This window comes from Raphanus sativus, chromosome 4 (genome assembly GCF_000801105.2).
Source record: "Raphanus sativus cultivar WK10039 chromosome 4, ASM80110v3, whole genome shotgun sequence".
NCBI classification, from domain to species: domain Eukaryota; kingdom Viridiplantae; phylum Streptophyta; class Magnoliopsida; order Brassicales; family Brassicaceae; genus Raphanus; species Raphanus sativus.
Window position 1 is genome coordinate 36,847,270 of NC_079514.1, and position 14,334 is coordinate 36,861,603.

General features: G+C 36.6%; 3 protein-coding genes across 3 annotated transcripts; all 3 read right to left on the reverse strand.

Annotated features, from left to right (window-relative positions):
* Nucleotides 1-335: 335 nt before the first annotated feature.
* Nucleotides 336-2,670, reverse strand: LOC108851564 (uncharacterized). The gene is made up of 10 exons (XM_018625013.2): nucleotides 2,368-2,670; nucleotides 2,171-2,256; nucleotides 2,011-2,077; nucleotides 1,731-1,873; nucleotides 1,508-1,556; nucleotides 1,274-1,411; nucleotides 1,111-1,191; nucleotides 864-1,040; nucleotides 684-770; nucleotides 336-579 (listed from the first exon to the last, which is right to left on the reverse strand). The coding sequence occupies exons 1-10, from the start codon at nucleotides 2,623-2,625 to the stop codon at nucleotides 517-519; spliced, it is 1,149 nt and encodes a 382-aa protein (XP_018480515.1). The 5' UTR covers nucleotides 2,626-2,670; the 3' UTR covers nucleotides 336-516.
* Nucleotides 2,671-3,076: 406 nt separating this feature from the next.
* LOC108850879 (laccase-3) lies at nucleotides 3,077-5,496 on the reverse strand. Its single transcript, XM_057007884.1, is given in 6 exon segments — nucleotides 3,077-3,448; nucleotides 3,534-4,232; nucleotides 4,235-4,618; nucleotides 4,698-4,942; nucleotides 5,038-5,189; nucleotides 5,306-5,496. Coding segments are annotated over 6 exon segments (1,710 nt in total). The 5' UTR covers nucleotides 5,405-5,496; the 3' UTR covers nucleotides 3,077-3,317.
* Nucleotides 5,497-5,746: 250 nt separating this feature from the next.
* Nucleotides 5,747-6,969, reverse strand: LOC108807783 (putative BTB/POZ domain-containing protein At5g13600). Its single transcript, XM_018580029.2, has 2 exons — nucleotides 6,911-6,969; nucleotides 5,747-6,830 (listed from the first exon to the last, which is right to left on the reverse strand). Exons 1-2 carry the CDS (start codon nucleotides 6,967-6,969, stop codon nucleotides 5,747-5,749), a joined length of 1,143 nt encoding a protein of 380 aa, XP_018435531.2.
* Nucleotides 6,970-14,334: the final 7,365 nt, after the last annotated feature.

Below are 14,334 nucleotides of genomic sequence, written 5' to 3' on the forward strand. Positions count from 1 at the left end.
TGACTTGAGCTCTGCTTTTTTTTTTCCGTTCTTTCTTTTTAAAAACCCTTCTTTCTTAAAAACCCCATCTTTCCTTTTAAGTTTTTTTTTTCAATTCTGCGACAACATATTTGTCTACTAATCTGCTCCACTTGTGTTCGATTTCCTGCTGGTGCATTATAGTGGTGATTATTTTTCGGCTCACTTTTCCTAAGTTCATCCTTTCTTTTGTCAACATTGTTTATTTGAAAAAAAAAACTTTAAAGAGAGAAGAAGCCAGAGTAGATCACTGTCTTGAGCTATGAAGTGTTGGCGCTTTCATCAACTGAAACTTAAGTAAAGAGTTGACCAGAAAAAAGGTAAAGACATCTCAAATATATATATTGCTTAGTGTTGCATAAATATTCGATACAGAACTTTGAATTCCAAAACTACTAAAACACAAGAGAGATGCCACATACATAAAATTTAATTTACTTATTATTACTGATCCTCAACTCCAACAAATACACATGAACAAAAAGCTAGCCAGAGTCCTCAAGCATTAATGTTTTCGACCCTGGCGCTTTTATCTACTCTCTTGAATATCCCTGCAATCACCTGCCGTTTGAAATGCATAAACACACACACACACAACTTAGACGTTGAAGAAAGCTTCAAGCCGTAAAGGTTGCCATGGCTAGAAACAAAAAAAATTATAATACCTTTCCAGGTCCCAATTCATAGCTAGTTTTAAGTCCCTTGGATAAGAGTGTCTTTACTGTTGTCTCCCATTGGACTGGAGATGTAACCTGGCGGTTTCAACATCCTTTTGAGTCTTTTTGTTTCATCCTTTGCCCTCCACAAGAAAAATAAGTAAACACATGTATTGATTTTGTTGATACCTGGCGTGCAAGTATCTTCTTGATCGTGTCAGGATCTGCGTGAGGCTGCGCATCGACGTTGGAGATCACTGGGATCCTAGGACTCCTGATCTCCGTTGCAGCCAATGCAGCTTCTAATCTAGACACTGCTGGTTCCATGAAGCTTGTGTGGAAAGCACCAGCAACTGCTAGACGAACCTACACAGCCAACAACCATGTTTCTTATAGCCCTCTACATTAAGATAATGGAATAAGAGAGAGAGGTTACCGTCATTCGGGCCTTGAATGATTTGGCTTTGGCTTCAACAACTTCGATTCCTTTGAGACCTCCAGATACAGCGTAATTACCCTATAATACCAGGCTGCATTTATGGAATGTGGAGTTGATTTTTTTACAGGTTTGTAATGCAGAAGAGATGTATGGATAATACCGGACATAAGTAATTTGCGATCTGGACTCTGTCAGCATCATCTACTTCTTGATTTGCTGCATCACACAACTCCTGGACTTTTCCTGAGTCCAACCCTATGATACTAACCATTGCGCTCTTAGCAGCATCCGCAGCATCCTGTTAAGGCATTTAGTTAGAAAAACTAAGTGATCAACCATTACAACCACAACATCAGCTTAACCTTGACATAACTAGTGAAGGAATGATCTTTACCTGCATGGCTTCCCCTCTAAGTTTTACAAGCTTCAACCCATCCTCAAAGCTTAAAATAAATAAAACAAACAAGAACTAAGGTGGATTGTTCACACAGATATAAATGAAACGAACTAAACATTTTTTTCTTGAAATGACATTTGAAGTTGTAAGTTACAACTAACTCTCCTAGTTTTGGTATCTTTTATGAGATGAGTGTTAATGTATGACTAACTAACTAAACCTGAAGGCTCCAGCAAATGCGAGAGCAGTGTACTCTCCTAAGCTGAGACCACAAGTCACATCAACCGAGTTAATTATTTGCTCACCGCCTTCACGAACACGAAGCAACTCAACTGCTGCTAGACTTGTGACATAAATAGCAGGCTGAGAAAAAATGAGAAATTAAGAACTTAAAAGACCCATACATAATAATTGTACATACAAAAAAAAAATCATAAAAATACTAAGATTATTAAGGATTCAGTTGTGCTAGATAAAGGTGAGGAGAAAGAAGGATGTACCTGGCTAATGACAGTGGAATCAAGCTTCTCTTTAGGTCCATTAACACAAATGTCAAGAAGATCATACCTATAAGCCACCACCATATACTAGTTTAATTTATTCATTCACTAAACGAAAAAAAAAATGTTTTAAAAGCAAAGGGAAATACATTATACATACCCCAAGATATGGTTAGCTTTCTTGTACAACTCTGCAGCTGGAGCAACACTCTGAGCCTCTTGGCCCATCCCTATTGCTTGAGCTCCCTAAGACATATATATATATATATATATTTCAAACAAAAAAAATATCATTACAATATCTGATATGGTTCTGTCGCAATGTAATGTTATCAGAAGAAGAAAGTCTGGACCTACCTGACCAGGGAAGAGAAAAGCGGAGGAGGGTTTGTAATGGGCGAACAAAGAGTCGTTGATTGCAGTCTGGGACTCAGTGGAGAGGCTCATTGAAACAACCCTAGATCGCGTGACGGGGAATCCGAGGGAGGTATTAGCAGCATTTCTGGAGCTGGAGAGTTTGTTGAGAGATACTGATGGGAAGAGCAAGGAAGAAGAAGAGGAGGCTGTGGCCATGGTGTGCAGGATAGCAGGGTGGTGAAGCAGCAGTGAGCGCATTCAGATCAGACAAGGGTTTAGGAGCTAACAGAATCTTTTTTTAGCTAACTAGATTTTTGAGATATTTTTTTTATAAATGATTTAGTAGATTTTTTTTTTGGTCAACAAATGATTTAGTAGGTTTATTTTTTTTCTTTTTCATGATAAACTTAAAAGTATTTATGAAAATAGTTATCATTTGATGATAAATTTGAAAGAATATATTAAATTTAAGATAAATTTAGAATTTTCCAAACTAAAATTCTACATATTTTTATACTTTTACTTAGAATGTGCATAATTTTTTTGTTGACGACGTATATGATTTATGGAAATATTTCAATAAATAAGCTGTCATATAGATTTGTTGTGCGGACTTGTTAAAACGGACTTCCTTTGGAAAACTTCAGTATATGTATATATATCTATTGTTTTGATCATTGCAGTCACATGAGTTAGAAGAGGTTGAATATTACAAAGTTGAAACATAAGCTTTCATTTGTTACTTTTTAATATTTGAAAATGATGACTTTCTCTATATAACGTGGAAAATAACAAGCAAGAGAACATGGAAACCAAAAAGATGAACAACTTTCAATATAGCAGTTGTTGATCTTCAGCAACAACACATAACAAACAAAGACCCTCAGAGCTTTTTTTTGATTAAAATAAAAACAAAACAAAACCCCACAAAATCCTTAGAGATTTAAATATTAGCATCTTGGAAGATCCAAAGGTGGAGCCTGCACAGATTGCAACTGTCCTCTTCCGTTCTCAACCAAGAAAACCATCGCTAAACCCCATCCCAAATGTGAATCAATGTGACAATGCATAAACCATGCTCCTGCGTTATTAGAACATAACTGTGTCAAAACTCGTTTTTTAATTTTGGAGTGATCCGGTTAATTTAATAGTAATTCATTTATTACCTGGATTATCAGCAACGAACCGGATTGCAACCCAACCTCCTGGAGGTGTACCAACGGTGTTTCTCTCCGGTGGGTCATACAGGTTAAACCGAGCGGGGTCAGTTCTCGGGTTAAAATTCCCAAAACCAGACCCGACAACATAGAATTGGTACCCGTGAAGATGCATGGGATGATTCTCAGTCGTGACAATGCTCGTGTCTTGTAAAACAATCTGCACATTAGCTCTGTACTTAAGCTTGTAAGCTTTCGTTCCTTTCACGGGTTGCCATAGGCCACGGCTAACGTTACCGGTGTAATCAAACTGGACTGGTGGAACGGGTGGGAAGTCAGTCGTGAAGATACCAGGCATGCCTTGGTAATAAGCTTGCATGATGGAGTTTCTCCGTGGTAGCACAAAGGACTGGTTGTTTATGCTGGCCGCAAACCGGGTTCCGTTTGGACCCTGGCAACGCGGACTGTTGGGGTTGGAGCAGTTGGTTAGCCCCAACCCGACAGTGAAAAAGAGGCTCTCGTCCACCTGAAGCGGTACTGGAGCTCGTTTCCAGTACCGCAGACGGTTGGTGAAAGCGCTTGCGGTTGCAGTGTCATTGAATCCCGGTAGAACCGGGAAAACTGGGGCGATTTGACCACGGCCACGGCCACGTCGAGTTGGAGCATTGATGTACTCCAAGATAGCAGTTGTGGTTGTGTTATCGAAAGGGCGTTTGCGCTGTTGTAGGCACGAGCTGCCATGTAGTAGCGGCCGGGTCGCTGGTTTGCCGTGAGGAGGACGTTAGTGGTTTGGCCGGGACCGATCATGATGACATTAGTGGTGAATGGTTTTGTGTAGGCGGAATCTGTTTCAACAACTGTGAGCTGATGGTTGGCGACTGAGAAGAAGAGCTCTTGGTTCAATCCAGCGTTGATGACACGGAGCTGGACCGTCTCACCAGGGAAAATTGGGAAACGGACTGTTTCAGCCCGTGAACATCGGTATAGATCGCCTGGTTGTCCGTTGATTGTGTAAGCGTCAGAGACATTAGCTGCTGCTCCGGTGAATTGTGCTTGCCTCAAAACGTCCATTGGGTTTCTATCCCACCATTCCCCTGTTTCCCATGACAAATATTATTTGTGATCATTAAAAGATTTGACATTTTGAAATAATGAGAAGTTATAATATATTACCGAGAAGAATTGGTATGTCACGTTTAGGCATAGAGAAGGGATAAGGAGAACCGAGACGAGGGTAAATGATAAGAGCACCGTAGACGGTGGCTCTAAGCCAGCGGCTATGAGCATGCCACCAAAGAGTACCTTCTTGGTCTTCGATTGTGAATCTGTAGGTATAGCTTTGACCTGGACGGATCGGACACTGTGTTATGTACTCTGGACCATCCGCCCACGGATTCCTCAGCTGTCTGATTCCATGCCTGTCCCAAAGAAACAAAGCGAAAACAGAGTATAAAAACAGAGCAGAACATAAACATATGTTTGTTGATTCCGGTGATGTAATCATGTTAGTTACCAGTGAATGCTAATGTTGTAACGAGCTCTGTTGATTACAGTGATTGCTAGAGAGTCACCGTTCCTGACCTCGAGCGTTGGACCAGGGAACTGACCATTCACCGTGATACTTTGGTGAGTTCTGCACAGCCTCTTCACTGGTTTTGGCTCGATCTAAAGTCATCCACAACAGACACAACACAAAGACATCGAGTAAGTTTGTATAAAGCACGTTCATTAATGCAAAGCACATAAAGAGAAGCTATAATGTAAGAGATTAGCCAGCTTACCACAAATTCACGGACGTGAAGTTCTGCTGAAGCAAGAAAAGCGAAGTAAGCAACTAGGACGATGAAGGATACAAAGGAGAATCGCCGGTGAGACTCCATTGTTGATGTATTGAGAAGCTCTGTGTTGGAATGGTTGTGTGCGTTCAGAGGAAGGAGAGGAGTGGTTTTTATACATACAAAGCGGGAAGCAACAGAGCTATTTGTGAATTCGTTAGGAATTTGACAACCTTATCCCCTATATATTAAAGGAGAAACATTTTTAAGGCTTTCCTTAAACGATTTTTGTGAGAATGCATGAGAAGGCTCGGATCCACGTGTCACTCTGTGAGCGAGTTTAAGAAAAACGAAGCATTTAATTCTTTGCTTTGTTTCCTTATTTGCTTCCATTACAAGAAACGAATCCAGTTTTTTTTTCATTCATGCGCGAACTACATTTCCAACTTATGGTTTGAATCCCCATCTCAGCATGTTGATAAAGAACGTACGAAACTCACCACCACGAAGCGAGTATCTCAAGTATCCCACGTTCGGTATCAACAAATCCTCGAGAGCAGCTTCATCTAGCTGCACACCGATCTTCCTCTCGAGATTATCTCGAGTGACCGCACTCGCGTGCAGAACCATCGATGTCCTGAGAAGCCTGAGCAAGAACCTCGTCGAAGCGACGCGATCTTCGCTAGGGAGCAGCTCCATGATCTCTTCGAGCAGACTTCGCTGATCGTCATGAGAGTAGTATACGTCATCAACGTAGCTACTACTACTAATACTACCTTCCTCTGGAGACGACGAAGAACCAACGTGCATAGAACAACCAAGTAAAGGAAGGTTCCGTTTCGCGTAGTGCGTAACAGACGCTGCTATCACCTCAGATTTGACGCCTCTCGATGCAACGGTTTGAATAAACTTTTTGTAAATCGAAAAGTCGAGGAACGATGAGACATCATTGAACCACCAGTTACTACTACCGCTCATGGACTTAGTTTGTTGTCGTATATCGTTCCAGACAGTCACTTCCGAGATCGGCCAGTTGAACAAACTCGTCTCCTCCTCCGCAGCATAAGAAGCCTTGACGGCTAAAGAATAAACGCACCTAGACACAATGCCGAGCTCTTCGGCGATAGGTAGTAGGAGGAGCTTTCTCTCGCAGCAGCTCTCCAAGGCTCTGATGGAATCTTCCCAGTTAGTCAACACGTCGTCGGTGAGGAAACTCTCGGTGAGGTAGACGAGGTTCGCGTTCCCGTAGTTCTCGCTCATCTGTAGATACTCTGCTGCGCATCTGAGGCTGACGACGTTTTCGGCCGTGACCTCGATTCTCACGCCGTAGCAGAAGTTGGCCACGAGGAGGAACGTGTCTGGTCCGCCGGGGATGTCATGGAGCTGAGCGTGGGACGACATCGTCTCGGAGGCTTTGCTGAAGAGAGCTTCTAGGTATCCGCTTCTCGACAGCAACGGAAACTTGTGGAGGTGGAAGGTTTGGTCTTGTACTTGGATCACCACATCGGGTTTAAGACCAGTTGAGCAAATCCTGATTACAAAGATTTTTTATTTATTAATTATTTAGTTATAAATCCATTAAAGAAGAATGAAGAAGAGGAGGGGACTGACCATGTGTGACCACTTAGATGAAAGACTTCGGATTTGGAACCAAGTTTCAAGCAAGCCATCTCTTTAGTTTTTTTAATAGTTGCAAAATAAGTTTTTATAGACGTACGCTTTTTTGATTATATGAATATGAGACCGAGTCTTGTGGATAGATAGGATTAGATACAGAGAAGGCGATGCTTTTTCTCCAGTTTGCGTTAAGTATCTGTTACAAAGTTTTTTCTTCCCCCTTTATTTTCTCTGGCATCATGTCATCATTCTCTCCCTTCGAGTCTTGCCGTCTTCTGTCGCGGGTTCTTGACCCCGAGATCAATGAGCCAGCCCTTAGCGTAGACGAGGAGGACAAAAGTTAGGGAGAGCTAAGGGACGAAGGCCAAAGCGGATGAGTTTGAACTTCAGTTGCGAAGGCCAAATCGGATGAGTTTGCCGTTTGCAAACATGGAGAGCTAAGGGACGAGCAAACACGGAGAGCTAAGGGTGAGCTAAGAGACGAGCAAACTTCAGTCCCGAGTAACTATGGAAGATTGAGAGAGAGAAGGAAAAGATTTGATACGTTTATGAAGAATAAACTTTATGTTTTTCATAGTCTCTACACTGATTTTTTGTTGTTTTATAGGTCGACCATAGTTATCTACAATTTTCATGTTTTTGTAGAACCGAGCTGCTCGTGGAGCTGATGTTTATTTCCCTGTTTCTCGCAAGCATTACGTTAGTAAGTCGTGTATTTTGACAAGGCAAGTGGGTGAAACAATTGCTTCTATGGTGATTTGCTGCTATTCAAAGGAAGTCTTGCATTCAAAGGAAGTCTTGCATTGTGATCAAACATTTGATGCTATGGTATAACCATAGTTTTTATTTAAGTAATATTCGGAGTCATTTGCTTCTCTGCATAGCCAAAATTGGATTGAACGAACCAGTAACATTATAGTCAAGTTTGATAGACTGTCATGTATTTTTTTGTATGCTATAGTTTGGTTATTTGTGCACACTGATGTTTCATGTATGTAAGTTATATGTTGTATGAATTCTTTGAAGCAAAAAAAAAAGAACTATGTGTGTCTTCTTCGCGGAAGTTTAATAACCGAAACAACAGCTTCAACTAATAAAAGGGTTCTCTTCTTTTTTTTGTCAAGTAAGGTTATAGAAAGAAACTAAATAGACGTACAGTGCAAGAAAACACATTTGTTTAACTACTTCATTGGCTTAGATAACATTGCATGATAATAATATCGATCAGATTCTGTAAATCACATATGTTTTGTTTAATACATACGAGGACGTTGTGCATGTTAAGTTTTTTGCATTTAATTGAATCAGTTAAAAAATTATAAATTTATTTTCTTGCTTACCATATTTACCTACTAAATATTTTTCTTGCTTACCAAGTCTCAAATCAGTAAAAAAAAGTTAAATATCTAAACTTCGAACTTATAAGATATCTATTTAACATAATCTAATTTTGCATTTACTTTCGTATTGCTTTTCTTATTAGCAATAATATTGCAACTATATAAACTAAAACACTATAATTACTATAAAAATTATATATATATATATATATATATATAGAGAGAGAGAGAGAGAGAGCCATAGAGAGAGAGATAGAGAGAGAGAGAGAGCGCCATAGAGAGAGAGAGAGTTTAGGGTATATCCAAGAATTTAGGGTTTAGTGTTTGGATTTTTACCCATGGGTTTAAACTTTGTCCATGGATTTAGGGTATAGTGTTTAGTGTTTATGATTTAATTTTTTGTGACAGTTTTAAAATTGTTAAAAAAAATTCATCTTTTTGCAGCTAATAATATTTTTCTTATATTTTAAAAACTTAACACAAATTATTATTATTTTATTTATTATATTTAAAAAAATTGTACATTAATTGGTAAACTATGATTAGTTGGTAAGTCACCCAAGAAAAATTCATGATAAAATATTAAACTAGGAAATATTTTCATATAAATAAAATTGTGGTAGTTAAAAGATAATCGATGAATTAAAAGAATGTTTACATTTTTATATTTTTCAAAAAAAAAGGTTTACGATTAAGGGGATATCAAGAGAGAGAGAGAGAGAGAGAGAGAGAGAGAGAGAGAGAGAGAGAGAGAGAGAGAGAGATTTGGTGTTTAGGGTATACCCAAAAGTTTACAGTTTAGTGTTTAAGATTTACCCAAGGGTTTAGGGTATATCCAAGAATTTAGGGTTTAGTATTTGGATTTTTACCAAAATGTTTAAGCTTTGTCGAAATATTTATGGTATAGTGTTTAGTGTTTATGATTTAATTTTTTCTGACGGTTTTAAAATTGTTAAAAAAATTTCATCTTTTGGCAGCTACTAATATTTTTCATTTATTTTAAAAACTTCACAAATTATTATTATTTTATTTATTATATTTAAAAAAACTATATATTAATTGGCAAACTATGATTAGTTGGTAATTCACCCAAGAAAAATTCATGATAAAATATTAAACTAGATCCCATATAAATCAAAATTGTGGTAGCTAAAAGATAATCAATGAATTAAAAGAATGTTACATTTTTATTTTTCTCAAAAAAAAAGGTTTACGATGAAGGGGATACCGAGAGAGAGAGAGAGAGAGAGAGAGAGAGAGAGAGAGAGAGAGAGAGAGAGAGAGAGAGAGAGAGAGAGAGAGAGACAGAGAGAGAGAGAGAGAGAGAGAGAGAGAGAGAGAGAGAGAGAGAGAGAGAGAGAGAGAGACAGAGAGAGAGACAGAGAGAGAGAGAGAGAGAGTGTGTTTAGGGTATACCCAAGAGTTTACAGTTTAGTGTTTAGGATTTACCCAAGGGTTTAGGGTATATCCAAGAATTTAGGGTTTAGTGTTAGGATTTTTACCCAAGGGTTTAAGTTTTGTCCAAGGGTTTAGGGTATAGTGTTTAATGTTTATGATTTACTCTTTTATGACGATTTTAAAATTGTTAAAAAAAATTCATCTTTTGGCAGCTACTAATATTTTTCATTTATTTTAAAAACTTAACACAAATTATTATTATTTTATTTATTATATTTTATAAAACTGTACATTAATTGGCAAACTATGATTAGTTGGTAATTCACCCAAGAAAAATTCATGATAAAATATTACACTAGGAAACATTCCCATATAAAACAAAATTGTGGTAGTTAAAAGATAATCGATGAATTAAAAGAATGTTTACATTTTTATATTTCTCAAAAAAAAAAGGTTTACGATGAGGGGATACCAAGAGAGAGAGAGAGAGAGAGAGAGAGAGAGAGAAAGAGAGAGAGAGAGAGAGAGAGAGAGAGAGAGAGAGAGAGATAACTACGATCCACTTATGCACTTATAATAATAACATAACATGTAGTATATGAATTAGACATAATGATACATAGAGATTGAGAAAGAATTACAATCTACTTATATTTATACTAATAGCTAGACGGGTAATATATGAATCATATGAATGCCCGCACGCATGATATGATCGTAATTACCTTTTTATCTTTTTCAAAAAACTAAAATATTTATGATGAGAGAGAGAGAGACTTATATGTAGATAAACCTAAATGAATAAGATACAAAGATACAACGAGAGTGAAATATAATTGCGATCCACTTATGCACTAATAATAATAGCTATACATGCAATATATAAATCATATCGATGCCCGCACATGCATGATTTATTATTTCATATTTCAAAGTATATGATAATAATTTAAACCTCAAAGTATATTGAATTAAGTAATGTCTAAAATGCTTATAGTTTTGAACCACAAAGACTGAATGGAGAACAAATTTAGTTTTAGTAATACATAAAACATATGAATCGTATTTGAATAATACATATTTATATTAATAATACATAAAACATCTGAAGAATAAATTTAATTTTAATAATTCATAAAATATTTGATTAGATATTAATAATATTTATACATAAAACATAAGAATCGTATTAATGCCCGTGTGCGGGCATTAATACGATTCGTATGTTTAAAATAAAAATATGTTAAAATCTTAATCTTATTTTTTTAACACTCATCAATACTGATAAAATCTGAGAGAGAGAGAGAGAGAGAGAGAGAGAGAGAGAGAGAGAGAGAGAGAGAGAGAGAGAGAGAGAGAGAGAGAGAGAGAGAGAGAGAGAGAGAGAGAGAGAGAGAGCCCATAGAGCCATAGAGAGAGAGCCATAGAGAGATAAACAAAATGAGTTCGAGAGTAAGATGCAAAAAAAAAAAATATAGAACAAGTTTGATTATACAAAAATTTACGTACATGATAATTTAATTATATATTAATAATATTTATACATAAAACCTATGCAAAGAAATATATAAGTTTGATTACACAAATATTTACGTACATATAATTTGATTAGATATTAATAATATTTATCTTACTCTAATTAGATATTATACACAAAATCAGTTCTTCTTACATGGTTCAAAGAATACAGCCAAGTTATGTGGAATCCTTACATGTTTGAAGTCAATGACCTACAATGAAGGTATGTTATTATACAAAAATCATGCATATGAAAATCAAATTGTATAATAATAATTATATCTTTATACGCAAGTTCTTGCAAATGAATCAAAGTAAGATAAATCACACCGGTGATATGTATAAACTATTGAGACTATGGAAAAAGAGGTTTGTGGACAAGCTTTTCAAACATCAACAGTTAAAGATTTGTACAGACATTGAGCCATTCTCACTCCCACAAATGATGAAGTGGATAAAATAAATGATTACATGCTTTCGTAGTTGCTAGGTAACATGTTTTGTGTTTACTCTTATGTTCCAGTAAATTTTTACATGTCACTGAAGTAAAAGATTTATATATGTTTCTATCTCAGTGACGTCTATTCCGTAAAATCAGCACGACCGAGATTAAACACAAAAAAAAACACACAAAACCCAAATTCCAAACTATATATATATATATACTTTCTAATATTTTCGAAAAATTGATGATCTAACCATCTCATCCCGCGCAAGGTGCGGGTTACTACCTAGTATTATATTATATAGTAATGTTATTAGGTTTAGAGTCAGCACGAGGGAGAAAAAAGAAGACAAAATACACAAATGGTTTTAGTTGATTTGGTGCACCCACTGGGCTAATTTGGTACTAGGATCCTCTAATTATTATCAATGATTCTTGTTGTTTGTTTGTTTTTATTATATATTGATTATGGATAAGTTGAGTCTCGCGATGCATGCATTGACTCCGTCAAAAATTTGTAAATTACGTAAAGATAAACGCAATATATATGTTGTCACCTATACAGCAGAAAGTTTTAGGGTTATTGTTGACTTACATAACGCTCTAATCATTTTGCCCTTAAACTTACTATGGACCTATGGTACATCTTCTTCATTTGTCCACATGCCGTGACGGTTTGGATTTTTTATTTTTTTTTGTAACTGGCTTCACGGTTTGGAAAGTTACAGGTCTTCCTTTACCTTTTATCACAAACCCCACTATTGCTTTTGATGATAAACTAAGCATGGTTTTGGATATCCATGAAAACTCAAAATTTAATATTGAACTTCGAATGTTGGCACCATTGACCCTATGGCGGTTATGGAAGAATCGGAATCTTTTAATTTTTTAAAGTAAAACCTTTTCTATCGAAGGCACATTACGGAAATGCCACGAAGACGCTTCGGAATGGGTTACTAGGGAATCAACAGGTTACACAAAGGATACAACAAGAATCAGAACGAGCGTCTCTTATTAAATGGGTTCCTCCTCAATATGGACTTGTTAAGTGTAATTATGATGCTTCTCATCATCAAGGAAGCAATAAATTAATCTGGGATGGGATGGGTAGTTCGCAATACAGTTGGTACCATTCTACACTGTGGAATGGGACAATACCAGGGACGTTATACAACTGGCGAAGCAGAGCTCACGGCTCTATTAAGGGGGATGCAATCGTGTTGGTCCTTAGGATACAAGAATGTCTTTTTGAAGGAGATTATTGTCTGGTCACTGCACTTTTAACGGATCAACAACCCCATTGTTCGCTTGAAACACTATATTAATGAGATAGAAGATGCATTTAAACCAATGCATCATTGGCTTCCGGAAAAGGTCGTCTGGTCAGGTGGCTGATTCATTAGCAAGAAAAGCTATTTTATCCTCCTCCAATCATTGGCAAATTTTTAACTCTTATCCTTATTTTTTTGTACGAAACCGCTTGTAACGATATGCTTTAACTAAATAAAGTAAAGTTTTGATAAAAAGAAACTTACTATGGTACAGGAAGCAAACTTGCTTTACACTTTTCAGGAATGATCCATGCTAAGTAAATACGGAAATATATAGAAGAAACATAAACAAGTCTTTTCAAAAAAAAAAAAACATAAACAAGTCGCAGCTAGAATTGGACGAGAAAATAATATCTATAATATTATTTATGAAGATCAAAATAAGAAAAAGTGGTTCGATGGGAGTTGAAATTTGTGGTATGGATTTGGTATAGAAATCAATAACTAATCTCCTCTCTGCGTCGTCCGTGGCTGTGTCAAGTTTCCTACCCATGTCTCCTAAATGGTATGCAGTGGTTTGGAGCAGAATAAGGTGTGAGGACTTGGACATCCTAATAAAGTTCGATCCTTGGTGATTAATTTCTTCTATCCTTCTAATCTTGTTCAATTTCCACTTTTGTCAGTGTATTTTATTGAAAGATCCCTAATTGTTGTCTGTAAAATTTTAGCTTTTAGTAAGTGTTTGTCTAGTTTCCGGGGACTTGGTTGTTGTCCGTCGGCGTATGGCTCCAAGGATTGGTCTTTAATCCGTTGGCTTAGTTTCCGGGAGATGTTCTTGTGTCTCGCCGGCTTGAGTTCTTGTGTAATCGTTTGGTTGAATCAATATAATCGTTTCGAGGAAAAAGAAAAAAAAACCTTTAACCGAAAGTGTTAATATTAAACAAAATGGTTAGTTGACAAAAAAATGGTTAGTTGACCTTTTTCAATCGTCCCACATACACCTACGCTCGCAGTAGCAGTTGCACTCGCACCTCTTCTATATTATAATCTTTTTTTTGTTTTTTTTTTTGTAACTCAGAGATATTTGTTCAACGTCTTCAGTTATAATTTAGAGCAACATAAAATTATGTTTTGTCAAAAAAATAGATAGTTTAAAGTTTTTCAGCTTTGGAACTTTTTATTTCTTTATATGCCATATCGAGTTGATCCGATTAACTCCAACCAAACATTTAATAATATTTTTTTTCAAAAAAACATTTAATAATATATAGTGGATTTTTTTCCAAATAACCTTCACACAGTCGAATCCAAATTCGCCTATTACCGGACCATTAAATAAAGGGGCATTTGTATGATAATACATGAATCGAAACATATTTAGTTTTCATCTCGGTAAACTTTTTAATTAGGTAATGTCAAGTACGCGTGCTGGATAAGTTACCAATT